This window comes from Salvelinus sp. IW2-2015, linkage group LG15, assembly GCF_002910315.2.
Source record: "Salvelinus sp. IW2-2015 linkage group LG15, ASM291031v2, whole genome shotgun sequence".
NCBI lineage: Eukaryota > Metazoa > Chordata > Actinopteri > Salmoniformes > Salmonidae > Salvelinus > Salvelinus sp. IW2-2015.
In genome coordinates, this window is record NC_036855.1 from 33,174,691 (window position 1) to 33,194,890 (window position 20,200).

The window sequence follows — 20,200 nt, forward strand, 5'->3', positions numbered from 1 at the left end:
TTTGTTACACAAAAGCAACGTCGAAAAAAAGAAGCATTGCAACATGTGTAATGGAAATGGCAGCTATAGGATAAATGTCCTAAAGATCAACAACATTTTTATCTGTTCGACAGGGGTGTCTTTTTCTTAATTAATGATGATTGCCGAATAATGATTAAAATCAGTAAAATTGTTAATTGCTGCATATTGCCTTTATTTTTGTTCAGTGTAGGTAAGTTAAATATTCTATAAGAATCAATGGCTACATATTAATTTAAGTCAAACAATGTATGTAGCAACTGCAGTAAAAACAAATAGATGTTTCACACATTTTTATCTAACTATGACAAGCCATTCATGTCCATAGCAGTGATTATATCTAAATGTAGAACACATCAATGTAGCAAAAACGTTGGAAGTTCGGCTTGAGTTTAGTCAATCAGCTGTTCCAGCCACATTGCTCTCCTGAAAGCGCCCCCAGCGGCAGCGTCATTCTCTTGCATGTTCGGGGAGAAATGGCTGCACAAGAGCCATCACCACCATCTTCACTGGAAGGCAACAAACCAGGGTTTCCTAAGAAAATTTTGGCGAACAACCTCGAAGAAAAACACATGTGTAATTCTTGTTTGAAAATTTTGAGAAGGCCTCTACAAGCCCAATGTGGCCATCGTTTTTGTTCATTCTGTTTCAACAAAATTGTTAGGTGAGTGTCGTGCTCAGACTGGGTGATGTTGCTCTACAAACGCTAACATTAGCTAGCTCTTTAGCTAGTTACACTTGCCCATAGCATTCATGAACAAGCTAACTGTCAGTGTATGTCAACACGTTGCGAGGCTTGCCAGGTGTTTATAAACTCAGTTAATCTATGGTCAAGTATTGATCTAGGTACTGTCACCCTGTTGTATCCCCACAATGACCTTGTTCAAACACATCAATGGTTCTGCAAGTGCAAGCTAACTACCCAGGGGACGAGGATTGTTAATGTTAACAGTCCGTAGGCAATCATCAGTGATTGGTTAGTTATAACGTTAGCTCTTGCAACTGGGTGTTAGTTGAGATTAGGTAACAGTTAGCTAGCTAAATTAACTGTTTATCTGTATGTAGAAGACTAGAGAAATGGCTATGTTACATATTTTATGTCTTTCAAGTTCTGGACCACATAAATGCAGTGCTTGCATCAAAGAGGACTTGTTTGAGGACCCCACATCTATTCTTAAAGAAGGCGGTGTAAGTACTTGTGTAGTTGATTCAGATATTTGCACAGACTACTGTACATAGCTGACAGTAGCTAATATAATGTCAATGATTACCAGTGACTAAGTAGATTTTTTGTAACAGAGGCTATAGTTGTGCATTGATTTTGCAGTCTGTTAAACAGTATTATTCCTACTGACTAGACACTTAATTACATACTGTAACCCAGTGGTACTAGACAGATTGGATCTCCGTCTAGCAGTATAACATACACCTACCTCAGTGGAGGCCATTATTAAGAGCCATCCTCCCCTCAGCAGCCTCCACTGACCTAAATTGCGAGTTATTTACTGACACGTGCTTTGCTTGTTTGGCAACACTTTTCCCACAGCCGAGCCTATATCCGTAGACGGTTCAGATTAGGAACTCGTTGTTTACATCGCTGAGCATTGCCCAAGAATAATTAAATCCAATGGTTAGATGCTACCATCCTTCCCCTCCTAATCAAAACTGAACATGAATGTCAATGTTTGCACATACACGCTCCATTCTACTTGTCTTGCGAGGCTGATTAGCTAGGACAAACCGGTGTGAAACGACAGGTGTCTGCTCAAAATTGGGGCACAACATTTGGCAAGATCGTTTTGTATGGCCCGGTGCCCCTGGTGAGTGGAGATTTCACGTAAGAACCAATGGATCCGTCTAAAATGTGCGAACTCCGCCTACCCGGACAGAGTATGTGAGCGGAGTGTGAAGGCTGGAGTGTCGGCCTTCTCACCCGCTCTAATTTTGCTCCAACAGCACTCCCTTCACGAGCTCAGGGCATGCCCGGCCCAGCATGCATTTGTAGTCTACTTGTGTGCTGTTATAGCCCCTTGCTTTATCTACTGTCATGGAGTTCGCTAAATATTTTCATAAAGAAACTGATAAAACACACAGGTGCTAAATCAAGGTGACTTACAAAGATGAGGACCAAGAGCAAGAGAGGGCGTACAGTGATGTAGTGTCCACAACTAAATAATTATTTTGCAATGTGAAAAGACACGTATCCCAAAAGCATGATGGTGTACCAACTATGTGCACATGCTAAAAGAAAGGAACAAATCAAATCAAAGTTTATTTGCGCCGAATAGAAAATAATCTAAATAATATAGCCTAAATAATTCATTTTCGTTCCTTCTTAGGCTCCCTGTCTGGCTCCTGACCTATTTAGTGGTTTTATATGCTGTTTAATATGACATGTAGCCTATTTGAAATTATGTGCGCTTCTTACATTCATATTTTCTTGTTTATTCAAATACTTTTCATTCAAGTCCATATGGTTTGGTTTTAATACTTCAAAACCAATTGGTATGTCCAGGTAGTCACAAAAATAGATGGGTGTTGGTTAAATTGTAATTTTAATGAATGGATCGAATTTGGAGCTACGTTTTTTTTCCTGTGAGTGCAGAGGGGTTTTTAGCGGCGCTGTTGGAAAGGACATGCTCCATGAATGATGAGTAGGATTGCTCAACTCCGCTCATAGGCTCTTCACCCGGGGCACCGGGCCTTGTTAAACGAACTCGTCCATGGAATCCATGTTTGGTTTTTATTTGGAATGGGGGGTGGTAGCATCTAACAATTGGGTTTAATTCTTTCTTGGGCACTACTCAGCGACCCAAAGAACGACTTTCGAATCAGAACCCACTGCGGATATAGGCTCGGACATGGGGAAAGTGTTGCCAAACAACAATAAGCTCAAGTTGGCAAATATCTCAGAAGTTTATAAGACTAAATTGGGCTATGCATACTGGTTTGGTGTTCTCATTTACTCAGAAAACAGGTATGTGTTGAATCTTTGTGCTTTAATAATACAATAGTCTAACCTTCCCTTTCCCTCAAGGCTTTTCCTGACAATGCAGCGCGGAGAGAAGTCGAAGCATTGGCAGCTGTTTGTCCAAATGAAGGATGCACTTGGACGGGCAATATCAAAGAATATGAGGTATGGGATTGTTTTGTATTTCTTTAAACCAAATAATGTACATGTTTAAAAACTTGTTCATAGTTGTAGGTTTTAAATATGCTGCTCCACTTTTAATTTAACGTCAAATTTGATGCAATCAATAAACACTTTTCCATCCATAGTTGTGAGTGATGTCATACCAAAAAAATCATGACAGTTGTGATGGAAACAGGAAGTTTTGGTACAATTTTCTAAATGCCGACAGATAATTTGTTCTTTCGACATGGTGGGATCTTTTTGTATCGGTAAAGCAAATGATGTGAGAAGTGGTGGTGGAAACGCCTTTATGTGCAAATATTGATATAAAACCATCAAATCAAAGTAAACTTGGAGTCACGCGATGATATGATGTGTGGTTCTCCCTTGGGCTGTGGCGGTTATGACATTTTGTCAGCCGGTGATTGTCAAGCAAATGACTGCCGGTCTCACGGTAATTGACCGTTAATAAACATAAGCACATTTAGCATCTCCTGCCTTCCACACACAGCCTACAAGCCACATGTGCAGACCTTTGGAACATCTATGTTTGATGGAAACACACTACGGGTGGGAAAAGTATCGTTTTTTTTGTTGTTGAATATTTACATAAATCTGTTGCCGATTGGATAACACCCTGCTATTGTCATTGTATTTTTTGCAACTCTCAAATAGCACTGATAATTTAAAAAAATCCTGTTTCAATTACAGATGAACAAGCATAGAAAAAAATGCTAAGTCTACTACATGAATGTTCTTAATAGATTACTAAATCTACAGTATATTCATTTGTTTTGAAGTGTTGTTGTCGTGTGTTTTCCAGGTGAACCACGAGGGAAAGTGTGACTTCATGATCATTCTCTGTCCCTCCTGTAAAGAACTCATGAGAACCAATGAGCTGGAGCGCCACAACGAACGAGAATGTCCTGAGAGGACTTTAAACTGCAAATACTGCAAAGAACCTTTCCATTTCAAGAACATCAAGGTAAATCACCATACTTGTCTGTGTTTTGTTTCATTATCGAAATCAGATGTAGAACATGTACTGTTTTGTTATTGGGTGTAGCCTATATGAAAATACATGAACAGTTTTGTTTTCTAGGCTCACGATGAGATCTGTCCAAAGTACCCTATGATTTGTGAAGGCTGCGCAAAGAAAAAGATTCCCAGAGAAAAGGCAAGGATGGACACATTGTTTACTGATTGATTAACCAATTAAAAATGTTGTTACAGTGCAATCGGAAAGTTTTCAGACCCCTTGACTTTTTCCAAATTTTGTTACGTTACAGCCATATACTAAAAAGGATTAAATAAACAATTTTCCTCGTCAATCTACACACAATACACCATAATGACAAAGAAAAAACAGGTTTTTAGAAATTTTTGCAAATGTATAAAATAAATTGAAATAGCTTATAATAAGTATTCAGACCCTTTGCAGTGAGACCTGAAATTGAGCTCCGGTGCATCCTGTTTTCATTGATCATCCTTGAGATGTTTCTACAAATTGATTGGAGTCCACCTGTGATAAATTCAATTAATTGGACATGATTTGGAAAGACACACACGTCTATATAAGGTCCCACAGTTGACAGTGCATGTCAGAGCAAAAGCCAAAACCAAGCCATGAAATCGAAGGAATTGTCCGTAGAGCTCCGAGACAGGATTGTGTCGAGGCACAGATCTGGGGAACGGTACCAAAAAATGTCTGCAGCGTTGAAGGTCCCCAAGAACACAGTGGCCTCCATCATTCTTAAATGGAAGAAGTTTGGAACCACCAAGACTCTTCCTATAGCTGGCCGCCTGGCCAAACTGAGCAATAGGGGGAGAAGGGCCTTGGTCAGGGAGGTGACCAAGAACCCGATGGTCACTCTGACAGAGCTGCAGAGTTCCTCTGTGGAGATGGGAGAACCTTCCACAAGGGCAACCATCTCTGCAGCGTTCCACCAATCAGGCTTTTATGGTAGAGTTGCCAGACGGACGCCACTTCTCAGTAAAAGGCACATGACAGCCCGCTTGGAGTTAGCCAGAAGGCACCTAAAGACTCTCAGACCATGAGAAACAAGATTCTCTAGTCTGAATCCAAGATTGAACCTAACAGAGCTTGAGAGGATCTGCAGAGAAGAATGGGAGAAAGTCTCCAAATACAGGTGTACCAAGCTTGTAGAGTCATACCCAAAAAGATTCCAGGCTGTAATCGCGACCAAAGGTGCTTCAACAAAGTACTGAGTGAAGGGTATAAATACTTGTGTAAATGTTATATATATATTTTTTTTTCAAAATTTGCTAACATTTCCAAAAACCTGTTTTTGCTTTGTCATTATGGGGTATTATGTGTAGATTGATGAGGAAATAAACTAAATGAAGCCATTTTAGAATAAGGCTGTAACGTATCAAAATGTGGAAAAAGTCAAGGGGTCTGAATACTTATGAAAGGTACTGAATATTTTTGCAGTAAAAGTGCTTGGATGTTGCTTGATATAAGTTTGTTCTCTCCCTGCAGTATGTGGACCACATCAAGTTCTGCAGTAAATTTAGAGCACCTTGCAGATTTCACGTCGTTGGCTGTGATATGTCTGTAAGTGGACGTTATTTTATCATTACTATATGGATGCCACCTGTAAGTTTACTGGGTGAAATTGGAGTGGATTTCTTAAGATTACCAGTTTTTGTGAATGTGTTGGCCTTAACCCTACTGTGTATGTGTGTGTGTTTGTATGCAACAACTTTGCCCAAGGTGGAGAAGGAGAAGACCCATGACCATGAGCGTGCATGTTCCTACGAACACTTAAATCTACTCTTGCATTTCATCATGGGCATCAAGGTGAGCCTGGAGAGCTTGCAGCCCCAGAGCCTGGAGCTCGCAGGTCACAAGATCCACGAGCTGCACCGGGCCTTGAGAGAGCTGGAGCTGAAGCTGGGACAGCTGACTCTGGGTGAGGGAGCCCCCGTGCAGGGAGCCTGTGCCCCTACCCTCCCTACCCTGGCCCTCCCTGCCCTGGCCACCTCCTTCACCCCCCTGCCCAGTGCGGTGGGCGCTGCCCTGGAGCTGCAGCTCCACAGTGAGAAGACCAAGGTGGCAGAGCTGAGCCGGCGGTGCCAGGAACTGGAGCTGAAAGTGGGCACCTTCGAGAACATTGTCTGCGTCCTCAACCGAGAGATGGAGCGCTCCTCCACCACCATCGAGGCCTACAACCGCCAGCATCGCCTGGACCAGGACAAGGTGGAGATCCTCAATAACAAGGTAAGGAGGAAGACATCCCCAGTCCCCACTCTGCTTCTATCGACACCAGTCAACTTGCCTCTCTTGTGGCCTGGCTGGTCTAGTGCTAATGCCGCAGCCATTGGCACACATGTCTAAGGTGTCGTCTTTGGTCTGTTACTAGTCCAACGCTCTAACCACTAGGCTACCTGCCACCCCATATAAGGAGGTTTGTAATGGCTGGTTCAGAATGCCACCATGGCGCAGCTATCAGAATGCAGATTAAATGAGGTGACAGAGCAGGGATCCAAATACTGTGTTTTTATTGCACATACAGACACAGGAGCACGTGGGGGAAGGGTTGCAGGATAAGGCATTGTTGTGGTTTACTAGGGAAATACAAGAGGGAGATACAAACACCTATTAAAAGGAAAACAAACTGAAATGCATCTTACTAACAAATTGTGGATATTGGAAATTGTACTAAGGAATATGGCAGCAACATTATTATTATTATTACTATTATCAAACTAAAATTATCTTAACATTAACATTTATACATTAGTAAGGAAGACTAGAGGGCAAAACCTACTGCTTGAGTAGTCAAGGGGTGCTAATGAGCAGAGTTTGGACAGCTGAGGTGAGTGTCAAGGAAGGGGTAAGGCCTAAGGTTAGGGCTGAGGGCATGAGCCTTCAAAACAGGTACAGAATTGTTTCTAATATTATTATTATAATGATATGATTTTCTCCCCAATTTCGATCTTGTCTCATCTCTGCAACTCCCCAATGGGGTTGGGAGGCGAAGGTCGAGTCATGCGTCCTCCGAAACATAACCCGCCAAACCGCACTTCTTAACACCCGCCCACTTAACCCTGAAGCCAGCTGCACCAATGTGTCGAAGGAAACACTGTTCAGCCTGCAGGAGCCCGGCCCGCCACAAGGAGTCACTAGAGCGCGATGTGCCAAGTAAAGGCTCCCCGGCCAAACCCTCCCCTGACCCGGACACCGCTGGGCCAATTTGTGCGCCGCCGTATGAGACTCCTGATCACGGCCGGTTGTGATACAGACCGGGATCGAACCCGGGTCTGTAGTGACGCCTTAGACCGCTGCACCACTCGGGAGGCCCCAGAATATGTTTTTTAAGACCATAGCTAGGTTTTCATCCAATTGCCAACATATTTCTATGCAAATATTCTAAAATCTGCACCAGAGAAGGGTTTCTATCAAATTGACTTGTTGCTGATAAAAGGCTGTGCGTGATAACGTAGTTTACATAAAAATAACTTTTGTGGTTAAATTGCCATGTACCGAAGAAAAAAATACAAGTTAAATGTGTTTCCAGCGCATTTTTCACATATACAGTGCGGGTATAGCCTACATAATGAGATTATTATGGGCAAAAGAGCAAGATTCTTTTTATTTGACAAACTGCAGCCAAGCATCGATAATCATGTCACCAGAAGAAAACCCTTGATATTTATTGAAAGGAGCATCAAGCTCATCACCTTGCACTTTGACACCCTGGGAAGTTCATCATAACTTATTTTATCTGTAGCCTTCGTAGTGGGAAGACCACGCAACACGTCATCGCGTGTTTCCAAGTTTACTTCAAAATGTTTTTTATATAAATATTTGCTCATAAAAACGTTCCCACTGTCATTTCTCGCCTAATTTTACTGTCGTGAAATGTTTCATCCGCCATGTACTTTACTCGCATAAAAAGGTGGATGGAAACCTGGTTAATTCCTGTCTTTTGTTGCTGCAGGTGCGTCAGCTGGAGAGAACTGTGGGCCTGAGAGACCTGTCCATTGTGGAGATGGAGGGGAATATTCGGGAAATGTCTGCAGCTACGTTTGATGGTATCTTTGTCTGGAAAATCTCAGATTTCACAAAGAAAAGACAGGACGCTGTTGCTGGCAGAGCCCCAGCTATGTTCTCCCCAGGTAATGTTATTTTAAAAATTTTATCTACCACTTTTATAATTCAAACATCAAAGTAAACCACTCTATGGTACATTGTGCCTAATGTGCAATCATGCATTCTGTATTACTCTATTTTATAATTGTTCATTCATGTTTGAAAAATGGTCTGGTTCTGACAAGGCTTACTTCCTAATCATGTTTATTCATTTTGTAGCATTTTTCACCAGCAAATATGGCTACAAGATGTGCCTACGGATTTATCTGAATGGGGACGGGACTGGACGGGCCAGTCACTTGTCTCTGTTCTTCGTGGTGATGAGGGGACACAGTGACGCCCTCCTCAAGTGGCCCTTCAACCAGAAGGTAAAACTCACTCCTATAACATATGTTATATATCCTACCTGCAATATATACTGTACGTTAAACACTCATTACCCTTTTGAACAATATTTCACTCATGATCTCTTGAATGCGTTGCTGCTTGTACCTTTTTTGTTTGGTGTGTGTGATACTGTGAGAAGCAGCATGTTAATGTCAGTGTTGTATCTACTGTACCTGTATCATAATGACTGGAATGACAAAGGTCATTATGTATTTCAAGGGCAGTAACATCACTAGTAGCTATCTGCCCTTCTGCTATGTCTATTCTTGGTATTTGTCTTGCATGGTAAATGTAGGTAGATAAATGTTTATTTTGTACATTTTAATCAGTTCCTTGCTACTTGTGTATATTTGTAAAAACAAAATAAACAATTGTTCATCACAAAAGCATGAATGTTGTCATTGAGGCTCGATGTACAGTAGGCCTAGCCTAGATGTTGCGATCTGCCAATCCTCTTGTGTTCAGGTGACCCTGATGCTGCTGGATCAGAATAACCGAGAGCACATCATCGATGCCTTCCGTCCCGACATCTCCTCCTCCTCCTTCCAGAGGCCCGTCAGTGACATGAACATCGCCAGCGGCTGCCCACTCTTCTGCCCTCTTCCCAAACTGGACACCAAAAACTCCTACATACGAGATGATACTATATTCATCAAGGCTATTGTTGACCTCACTGGCCTCTAGGAACAAAGTGTGCCCACTGCCCAAGCTCTCTCCCTTGGTTACTTATGTAATCCACTTGTAGGGGTTTGCCATGCCATCCAGGGGCCTTGCTGTGCTGTTTTATGTCTCAAATGGCACCCTATTCCCTATGTCGTGCACTACTTTTGACCAGAGCATTATGGGCCCTTGTCCAAAGTAGTACACTACATGGGGAATCGGGTGCCATTTGAAACATGTCCGAGATCTTCGGTTAGTATGTGGTTTCTTGGCTGGTTGAAGAGTCCACCATTCACAGCACAGTGTTGTGCTAGCCATAATTTAGCTTGACGCCATTGTTACCAAGCAACCAATATCACAATCACATTTTGCGATGTAGTTCTTGTTAAATTGAAAATAGAAAGTGTTGTTTGAGATTTCCCTTCAGTTAGTGGGACAGCCGTTTGCTGTTATTGTATTGATACAACTATGCTACTGCTAACGCTTGTACCATGGACCTCTGGCACTTTAGCTTTGTAGGATGAAAACAGAAACAGCGCAATGGTCATGTCATTCTGTTAGCGTTAGGTGCTTGTGTAACTGCATTTGATGCTAGATATTTGGTAAACCACTCATTTCGAGCAACTTTTGAATAGACAGACGTGGAGTTCCAACAACTACAATTGATGCCCATTATCTTACCTTTTAAGTGGTCAGCTTGGCACATACTTTGCAGTGCATTTAAGAGTAGGCATTTGAAGTCATCTGACATTTGTGTCAAGCGTTGTGTGCCTCTAATCTCAAGTCCTGTGTTTGTAGTGGTGGCAATTTCTTGAATTCCATGAATTCCAGGTGCAGTATTTGGATTTTGAATCGATGTTGTCTGCGCACATTTTCTTTCCTCTTTTTGAGCTGAGTTGCTATATTAGTTTGCATGTTGGATCTGTGGAAGATACACTGTAGTTTGCAACAGGGTAGTTCACTAAACCTGAATCGCAGCGACCGAGAAGTTGTCATCGGCCTGGTGTTATAGCTTGACGTGGGAAGGACTTTTATTGGGAAGAGATCAAGGATTGTTTACAAATCACTAAACAGGGTCTTAGAAATCTAATGACATTCAAGGGTAAATGTTTATTTGTATTAGTGTTTTCTTCACAGCTTTGAGCTGTTCATTGATTCCAGATAAAATCTGTGACCTAGCTTTTACGATAAGAAGTGCCTGCATCCGTCATAAGTTCATTCTGATCAATGAGCCGTTGAACTGTTGATGTGCTCTCCTGTGAAATAGATGGACCCAAAAAAGCTTCAGTTGTGTGAAAAAGAGCAGTTCTATATCCTTATAAAAACCCTTTACTGTGGTGTATTTTGGTATGTTCATATGTCCGGTGAAATAGTTGTTTGATTTTACTACACCACACAGGCCTAAATATTGCACACTGATGAATTCATGTCATTATATCTGGGATCCTTCAGTTGAATAGGGGAGTCTTAGATAACTAACAATTGGCTTTACATCTAAATGAAAATTAACCCAGGACGTTTTCAAGCCAGTCTCAACACATATTGAAACCTCTCTGTGCATGAGGTGTTTCAATAAATATACACATAATATTAAGTATTGGTTTACTTTAAAGAACAACATTTTATTTGTAATTGTTCTTAATATATGATTGAGTGTTCTATTGCTAATTTACGTCACATATGCAAATCGGCAAATGCTGTTAAATTACAGGTTTTGCTATTGATGTATGCAGAGAGTGAAATATAGTTACATATACTCTCCTCCGTATTTATCTGGACATTGAAGAAAACATTTGTAAATCTCACCCTATACGCCAGCATTTTGGATTTGAGATCAAATGTTTCCTATGAGACGACAGTACAGAATGTCACCTTTTCATTTGAGGGTATATTCATCCATATCTGTTTTACCAATTAGAAATGAAAGAACTTTATGTATCTAGTCTCCATTCAGTTCCTATTGGGAAAAACATAATCCGAAACACAACAAAAACAAACTGTAAATGCATCCAACAAGATTGTAGAGTCACAAGCTTGATGTAGTCCTTTCGTGCTAGGAATATGGGACCAAATATAAAACTTTTGACTACTTTAATACACTATATGTGGATTTGTCCAAATACTTATGAATTCATAGGGGGACTAGATACATAAAGTGCTTTCATTTCTAAACAGTAAAACAGATATGTATAAAAATACCCCTCCAAAAAGTGACATTCTATAGTGTCGCCTCGTGAGACATTTGATCTCAAATCCAAAATGCTGGGGTATAGGGCAACATTTGCAAATTTTTGCTTCACTGTCCAAATAAATACGGAGGGGAGTTTATCTATAGAATATATATATATATATATATATATGAGAGATTTTATTTATTGATAACATATTATACTGTATGTTGAGATGGTTTAAAAGCATGTCTGGGCTCATTTGAATTGATGTAGGCAAATCAAGAATATAAATATCAGTGGGAACGTTTCTTGATTTCCTCAACATTTTGAGGGTAAAGACATGTTCAATTGCAGTTTACACGCCTTCAGTAATCAGTCTGAGAAATTGTCTGTGGTATTGTTTGTACATGCATAAATAATATACTATTTATTTTATCTAGCCAGTAGACATGGTTGTCATCTCCCATTATGCAGACTGCATTTAGCATGTACAGTTGTGTTAATTATAACATATACATGCTGCTAGAATATATACAATTATTCTCATTCTAGTCTACGCTGTAGCATATTACATCCATATCTTTGCATTTATGTGCCAACTATTGCTAATTGATATGGTATCTATTTTTGTATGTCTTGCAAAAGTAACTTTGTGTTGTAACATTAATTTGATCGTCTTAAGGCTGTGGTTAATAACGTTTTCAGTTCTCTCCCCCTCCATAGACTTTCAGCAGTGCCATCTGATGATCATACTGATCTGCACATGATCTATGAGGTAATTACCTTAGAAATAGAATCACTAGAACAGGCCTGCAGGAACCTCAGACCATGGCATGTTCACTGGTAAAATCATTGGGTACACTCCAAATGGCAAACCTTGTATTCTATTTCTACGGGGACAATACTCACCACTCCTTTTTTTTCTGTCCATCCAAATGTGTTGAATGCTCTGTTGCTTGTTTCATCTTGATCAATTTGTTGCTTTAGCAAGGTTTTGCATGAGTCCTTGCCTGTTAAGGGGAAACATCAAACGTACTGTATCGTCATAGGAAATACCCTCTATGGTTACATTGCAAGACGTTGTTCGTTAGATGCTGTTATTCTTTAGTCATATATAAAAACATGTTTCTCTACCTGGACTACTTTTTGTTATTGTCTTTTCTCCTTGTTTTTCTTTTCTTGATATTTACAAACTACTGACTGAAGGTCAAATCAAAGATAATTAGTCCTATACACATGTTTTAAAATGTGATAAGTCAGTTGGTTTCCAGAACTCATTTCACCACATGGGGGCACACTATACTAGCGGTTGAAAAAGTAATGTATTGTAAGGAAAATAACAATTGTGTTACATCAGAGACCTGACAAGTTTTATTGAGAAGAAAACGGAAAGAAATGGGATTGGAAATTGATAAACAAATCTGATTCTAATCATATAAAATGGCATTGCCAAATGAAAGAACATGGATCTTATAATAAACATCCTGGCTAATTTAATGGATGAAAATACAGGGGTACTAGAAAGTTTTCCTTTTATATGATCTGTTTGCCCCTTACATGACACTCTCTGCTCTACCCTCCTGCCCCCCTCTTCTCTCATGTCACACTCACACATAGTCCGTAAGGTATGACAGAAAGGACATGTAGAATGGTGCTGTAGAGAGGACACCCTCTGTGCTGATGTTTTTCCCAGAGCTCAGTCTTACCTCAGAGACCCTGTGGTTTAGGTCTGTGTGGTGTGTCTCCTCATCTTCCTGACAAAACTATGTCTCTGAGAGTGTCTGATCTCTGTTGGATAGTAGAGGTTCTGTCAAAGCCTCTTTCTTTTCATGTTCCACAAACAATGGCCCCCTTGTATAGAGAGCCCATCCAAGATGGCACCAGCTTATTCTACATCTGCTGCTGTATGTACATCATTGGCTCCTTAGTGCTCAGAACAGCTAACAGTGGTTCTCATTGAATGTCTCCCAACATCTGATAAAGATTTACCTTAGTAGTCCTGATAGAGGTATAGTCTACAATTCAAGATATGCGGCTGTAACCTGACATTTGCAGTAGCAAGAAGATATAAATGTCATTCATGTATTAAGGGGTTGTTGAAGGTTTTATACTACTGTAGCCTTTGAATGGATTGGCTAATATGTTAGCGAACAAATCAAGGAACTTGGCAGTGAATAGCTAGAGCTAGTAAGCAAAGTAAGCATCCAGGTTTGTTCCGCCAGTTGTCTTGTCATGAGTACAGCAGTATGGGTTTGATACCCATGGGAGACCAGTACGAAAAATGTGTGCACTCACTACTGCTCTGGATAAGAGTGTCTGCTAAATGACGCCTAAAATGTAATACTAGTATTAATGTTTTAGTTAAACAATTATTTGTTGTAAAACAACTTTTGAGTCCCTTGAACATGTGCATATGTATAGCTAAGCAAATACTATAGCACCATTATTTTATTTTTTTAAAGGCATACACAACACATCCCAAGTGACACCCTATTCCCTACATAGTGCACTACTTTTGATCAGAGCTCTATGGGCCTAGTTGAAAGTTGTTCCCTATATAGGGGATAGGGTGCCATTTCACACACAGACACCAACATATTTATTCATTTCTCTAGAGAGAGTCAAAGGTTCAAGGTGATTTTTTGTTGTTGTTGAATGCGGAGGTTCAAAAATGGTGTCCACTTTGAGTAAACTATGCACCGCAGGGATTAGAGGAAATGACCAATGACAAGTCCTCTGGAGGAAGGGTGAGGGTAGGTTAAGGATGCTCAAACATTACCTAACATCTTTATGAATGAGCCCATGGTTGTCCACACAAGCACATCATTGTAAACGTAGCCTGTATACCTAGCTTCTGGTTTAAATATTGAACATCAAAAGAGTTCAAAATACAAGTTGGGAAGTGCATGAAGAGGTTTTCTCCGGTTGGGACTCATTAAAATAATCCATTTAAAGTTATGCATCAGTGGTTAGTTATGTATTATTTATATAAATAATTTTCTATCTTGCTGTTGGTCCTAAACAGAGTAGCCTGTTGCCGCATTCAGGTCATGTCAGAAACTCGGGATGTTAAAGAACATTCTGCTGCAAATATATGCAATTTATGGTGGGGCAGAGAGTAGATTTAGCAATTTTGTAACTCATTTCATGCAATTCTATTCATGTTGCCATGGGCAAACTTTTTTATATCAGTTTTACAGCAAGTTATCTGCGATTTCTACACATTTTGCCATAGGTTGGACATATTGTTTCAGTTTTTTATATGATATCTGACAGAGAGTGATTAACAAAATCAATGTGGACCCCGGTCATAAATTGACCATGATTACTACAAGTTTGAATGTTAGTCAAGCTATCTAATCTACATTTTTTTTTTACTGACATGGGTTAATTGAGTGACTGTCGGTGACTGACCTAACAAGAGAGAAACTGCTGATGCAGTTATATATTTCGAAATGACATCTTGTATATTCTTTAACTCTCAGCAGTAAGTTGAGACCCCAACGGACATTTCTGAGTTTCCGGCATGACGTGAATATATATGAGGACATTGTAATCTACTTAATATAATAATGTGCATTCTGAGTCTTTTCGGTGAGAGAGATTTTTTAGCTCGATTCACCGAAAAGAGACGTTCATTTGGCTCCCGAACGGCTCTTTTTTGTTCAGTGGTGCTTAAAATGTATGAGAAATCGAATATTTCTAATGTAACGCCTAAAGGGTCGCCTACCATTATGTCAGATTGTGACATGTGAGTTCAAATTTAAAAAAAATATCTGATGAAATTAAATCGTGTGCAAAAAAAAATGACTATGAATGAGGCTTTCTCCTCACTATGTTTTTATAACCTATGTTTTTATAACTTATCTGCAGAATGTTGTTGTCTGGAGCTCAAAAACAAGCAGTAACAGTCTTCAAATCAGAGACAGCCAAATGAACGTATCTTTCACAGACGCAATTTGGTTCCCGACGTTCACCAAAAAGAGCCGTTCGTTCGGGTACGACCACTATTATATAAAGTTATCGGCAAGCAGCGAGCGCTATAAATGCTAGTTAAGGTATAATTTAGGGATTAACTGAAGAAATACACTAAGGGAATTCTTCTACGTGCCTAGTGTAGCTAAACGAAAGAGAGTGGGGGTGGATTTGGCCACACACAGACAGACGCTTAACTGTAAATCATGAGAGTCATCTGAGAGAGAAAATATACTACGGTAACCATACTGTACTGTAGGCTTCAATATCCTTATTTCAATTTTACCTTTAAGGTCAATTGGGAATGTTATTACCTAAAGCTATAACATGAGATAGCAAGTGTATGACCATATTCAATATGGTGAATTAAGAATAAATGGGACAAATCTGCCTCTTTCGACATCTATCTAACATATTAGCCCAACACATGATACATTTCTGAAATCCTCAAGATGTTTTCTAACGCAGGTTAGATAAACTGTGACACCCTTATTATAGTCCTAGTTGTACCGGGATGCTGGCCTTCTAGGCAGAGTTGCAAAGAAAAAGCCACATCTCAGACTGGCCAATAAAAAGAGAAGATTAAGATGGGCAAAAGAACACAGGCACTGGACAGAGGAACTCTGCCTAGAAGGCCAACATCCCGGAGTCCCCTCTTCACTGTTGACGCTGAGACTTGTGTTTTGCGGGTACTATTTCATGAAGCTGCCAGTTGAGGACTAGTTTTTCAAACTAGACACTCTAATGTACTTCAAATCAAAGTTTATTTGTCACGTGTGCCAAATACAACAGAAATGCTTACTTACAGGCTCTAACCAAGTGCAAAAAATGTATTAGGTAAACAATAGGTAGGTAAAGAAATAAAACAACAGTAAAGGCTATATACAGTAGCGAGGCTATATACAGTAGCGAGGCTACATACAGACACCGGTTAGTCAGGCTGATTGAGGTAGTATGTACATGTAGATATGGTTAAAGTGACTATGCATATATGATGAACAGAGAGTAGCAGTAGCGTTTAAAGAGGGGTTGGCGGGACACAATGCAGATAGCCAGTGTGCGGGAGCACTGGTTGGTCAGCCCAATTGAGATAGTATGTACATGTATAGTTTTAAAAAACAATGTATTTTTACCCCCTTTTTCGTGGTATCCAATTGTTAGTAGTTAATGTCTTATCGCTGCAACTCCCGTACGGACCTGGGAGAGGCGAAGGTCGAGAGCCATGCGTCCTCCAAAACACAACCCAACCAGGCCACACTGCTTCTTAACACAGCACGCATCCAACCCGGAAGCCAGCTGCACCAATGTGTCGGAGGAAACGCCATACACCTAGCGACCTGGTCAGCGTGCACTGCGCCCGAGTCACTAGTGCGCGATGAGACAAGGATATCCCTGCCGGCCAAACCCTCCCTAACCCGGACGACGCTGGGCCAATTGTGCACCGCCCTATGGGCCTCCCGGTCAGCTGCGACAGAGCCTGGGCTCGAACCCAGAGTCTCTGGTGACACAGCTAACACTGCGATGCAGTGCCTTAGACCACTGCGCCACCCGGGAGGGCATGAATGTATAGTTAAAGTGACTATGCATATATGATAAACAGAGAGTAGCAGCAGCGTAAAAAGAGGGGTTGGGGGGGCACAAAATGCAAATAGTCCGGGTAGCCATTTGATTACCTGTTCAGGAGTCTTATGGCTTGGGGGCAAAAACTGTTGAGAAGCCTTTTTGTCCTAGACTTGGCACTCCGGTACCGCTTGCCATGCGGTAGTAGAGAGATTTCTGGGGTGGCTGGGGTCTTTGACAATTTTTAGGGCCTTCCTCTGACACCACATGGTGTAGAGGTCCTGGATGGCAGGCAGCTTAGCCCCAGTGATGTACTGGGCCGTACGCACTACCCTCTGTTGTGCCTTGCGGTCAGAGGCCGAGCAATTGCTATACCAGGCAGTGATGCAATCAGTCAGGATGCTCTCGATGTTGCAGCTGTTGAACCTTTTCAGGATCTCAGGACGCATGCCACATCTTTTTAGTTTCCTGAGGGGGAATAGGCTTTGTTGTGCCCTCTTCCCGACTGTCTTGGTGTGTTTGGACCATTCTAGTTTGTTGTTGATGTGGACACCAAGGAACTCGAAGCTCTCAACCTGCTCCACTACAGCCCCGTCGATGAGAATGGGGGCGTGCTCGGTCCTCCTTTTCCTGTAGTCCACAATAATCTCCTCTAGTCTTGGTTACATTGAGGATATGTTGTTATTTTGGCACAAACCGACCAGGTCTCTGATTTCCTCCCTATAGGCTGTCTCGTCGTTGTCGGTGATCAGGCCTACCACTGTTGTTTCGTCTGCAAACTTAATGATGATGTTGGAGTCATGACTGGCCTGCAGTCGTGGGTGAACAGGGAGTACAGGAGGGGACTGAGCACACACCCCTGGGGAGCTCCAGTGTTGAGGATCAGCGTGGCAGATGTGTTGCCTAACTCACACCTGGGGGCGGCCCGTCAGAGAAGTCCAGGATCCAGTTGCAGAGGGAGGGGTTTAGTCCCAGGATCCTTAGCTTAGTGATGAGCTTTGAGGGTACTATGGTGTTGAACGCTGAGCTGTAGTCATGAATAGCGTTCTCACATAAATGTTCCTTTTGTCCAGGTGGGAAAGGGCAGTGTGGAGTGCAATAGAGATTGCATCATCTGTGGATCTGTTTGGGCGGTATGCAAATTGGAGTGGGTCTAGGGTTTCTGGGATAATGGTGTTGATGTGGGCATTATCCACCTTACAAAGCACTTCATGGCTACGGACGTGAGTGCTACGGGTCTGTAGTCATTTAGGCAGGTTGCCTTTGTGTTCTTGGGCACAGGGACTATGGTGGTCTGCTTGAAACATGTTGGTATTACAGACTCAATCAGGGACATGTTGAAAATGTCAGTGAAGACACCTGCCAGTTGGTCAGCACATACCTCTTGCTCAGTTGTGCACCAGGGCCTCCCACTCCTCTTTCTATTCTGGTTAGAGCCAGTTCGCGCTGTTCTGTGAAGGGAGTAGTACACAGCATTGGACGAGATCTTCAGTTTCATGGCATATCTCACATAGAATAGCCTTCATTTCTCAGAACAAGAATAGACTGACGAGTTTCAGAAGAAAGTTCTTTGTTTCTGGCCAGGTTGAGCCTGTAATTGAAACCACAAATGCTGATGCTCCAGACACTCAACTAGTCTAAAGAAGGCCAGTTCTATTGCTTCTTTAATCAGGACAACAGTTTTCAGCTGTGCTAACATAATTGCAAAAGGGTTTTCTAATGATCAATTAGCCTTTTAAAATGATAAACTTGGATTAGCTAACACATCGTGCCATTGGAACACAGGAGTGATGATTGCTGATAATGGGCCTCTGTATGCCTATGTAGATATTCCATAAAAAATCTGCCGTTTCCAGCTACAATAGTCATTTACAACATTAACAATGTCTACACTGTATTTCTGGTCAGTTTGATGTTATTTTAATGGACAAAAAATATGCTTTTCTTTCGAAAACAAGGACATTTCTAAGTGACCCCAAACCTTTGAACGGTTGTGTAAGTACAGAGGGTYTCTAATGTAAACTGGATCTCTTTTCTCCTTTGGAAAAGCCTATAAGACTGTCCCACTTTAGCTACTCCATGCTGTCCTACTTTAGCTAGCTATGGTTGGTAAAGCAGGACAAATCAAAAAATGACAATGACAAAATTGAAACATAATATTGGCAACTTTTTAATGTGTTTTGATCCAGCAGTATGCACATTTACATCACAATCTGGCACAGTGGATTATTTATGACGGTTTTATAACCTTAACATCATAACAGAAAAAAAGCTATGTCACTGATCTTACCGTGTGTTTCGCAGGGTGAGCTTCCTGTTTGAAGCTTGCTCTGCCCATCTCTATGATGTCACACCAGTGAAGTGATGTGATTTGGATCATGTGGTTTCTCTGCAAGGGCTTAGTAACAATATTTTTGATTTTCTCTTGTCATACCAATAAATAAATGCATCAGGATTATGATGTCCCACTCTTTCCAAATTCACCCTACAGTGCATTCGGAAAGTATTCAGACCCCTTGACTTTTTCCACATTGTTGCATTACAGCATTATTCACACACAAACAATACCCCATAATGACAAAGCTAAAACAGATATTGAGAATTTTTTTAGCAAGTGTATAAAATAAAAAACCCTGAAATATCACATTTACATAAGTATTCAGACCCCTTTTTCAGTACTTTGTTGAATCACCTTTGGCAGCGATTACAGCCTCAAGTCTTCTTGGGTATGACGCTACAAGCTTGGCACACCCATTCTTCTCTGCAGATCCTCTCGAGCTCTGTCAAATTGGATGGGGAGTGTTGCTGCACAGCTATTTTCAGGTCTCTCCAGAGATGTTCGATCGGGTTCAAGTCCAGGCTCTGGCTGGACCACTCAAAGACATTCAGAGACCTGTCCCGAAGCCACTCCTGCGTTGTCTTGGCTGTGTGCTTAGGGTCGTTGTCCTGTTGGAAGGTGAACATTCACCCCAGTCTGCAGTCCCGAGCGCTCTCTGTACTCTGTACAATCTCTCTGTACTTTGCTCCGAAAAACATCCCCACAGCATGATGCTGCCACCACCATGCTTCACCGTCGGGATGGTGCCAGGTTTCCTCCAGCCGTGACACTTGGCATTCAGGCCAAAGAGTTAAATCTTGGTTTCATCAGACCAGATAATCTTGTTTTTCATGGTCTGA

At 41.3% G+C, this 20,200-nt stretch overlaps 1 protein-coding gene across 4 annotated transcripts; it reads left to right on the forward strand.

Moving 5' to 3' along the window:
* The first annotated feature begins 433 nt into the window (after positions 1 to 433).
* LOC111974936 (TNF receptor-associated factor 2) lies at positions 434 to 12,627 on the forward strand. 4 transcript variants are annotated; one of them, XM_024003025.2, is made up of 10 exons: positions 435 to 682; positions 1,128 to 1,206; positions 3,056 to 3,154; positions 3,975 to 4,136; positions 4,254 to 4,328; positions 5,655 to 5,729; positions 5,889 to 6,395; positions 8,119 to 8,296; positions 8,490 to 8,638; positions 9,123 to 12,627. In XM_024003025.2, exons 1-10 carry the CDS (start codon positions 495 to 497, stop codon positions 9,339 to 9,341), a joined length of 1,731 nt encoding a protein of 576 aa, XP_023858793.1. In that variant the 5' UTR covers positions 435 to 494; the 3' UTR covers positions 9,342 to 12,627. The 4 variants fall into 4 exon arrangements, with proteins under 4 accessions (XP_023858792.1, XP_023858794.1, XP_070303200.1 ...); XM_024003024.2 differs by having other exon boundaries at positions 434 to 682; positions 8,490 to 9,215; XM_024003026.2 differs by having other exon boundaries at positions 434 to 682; positions 5,976 to 6,395; positions 8,490 to 9,215.
* Positions 12,628 to 20,200: the final 7,573 nt, after the last annotated feature.

Bases quoted from the DNA above. Each gene is read 5' to 3' on its own strand.
- LOC111974936 (XM_024003024.2), top strand. From the start codon at position 495: ATGGCTGCACAAGAGCCATCACCACCATCTTCACTGGAAGGCAACAAA. The intron at 683-1,127 runs GTGAGTGTCGTG...ATGTCTTTCAAG, and splicing joins TGTTTCAACAAAATTGTTAG to TTCTGGACCACATAAATGCA. The intron at 5,730-5,888 runs GTAAGTGGACGT...ACTTTGCCCAAG, and splicing joins TCGTTGGCTGTGATATGTCT to GTGGAGAAGGAGAAGACCCA.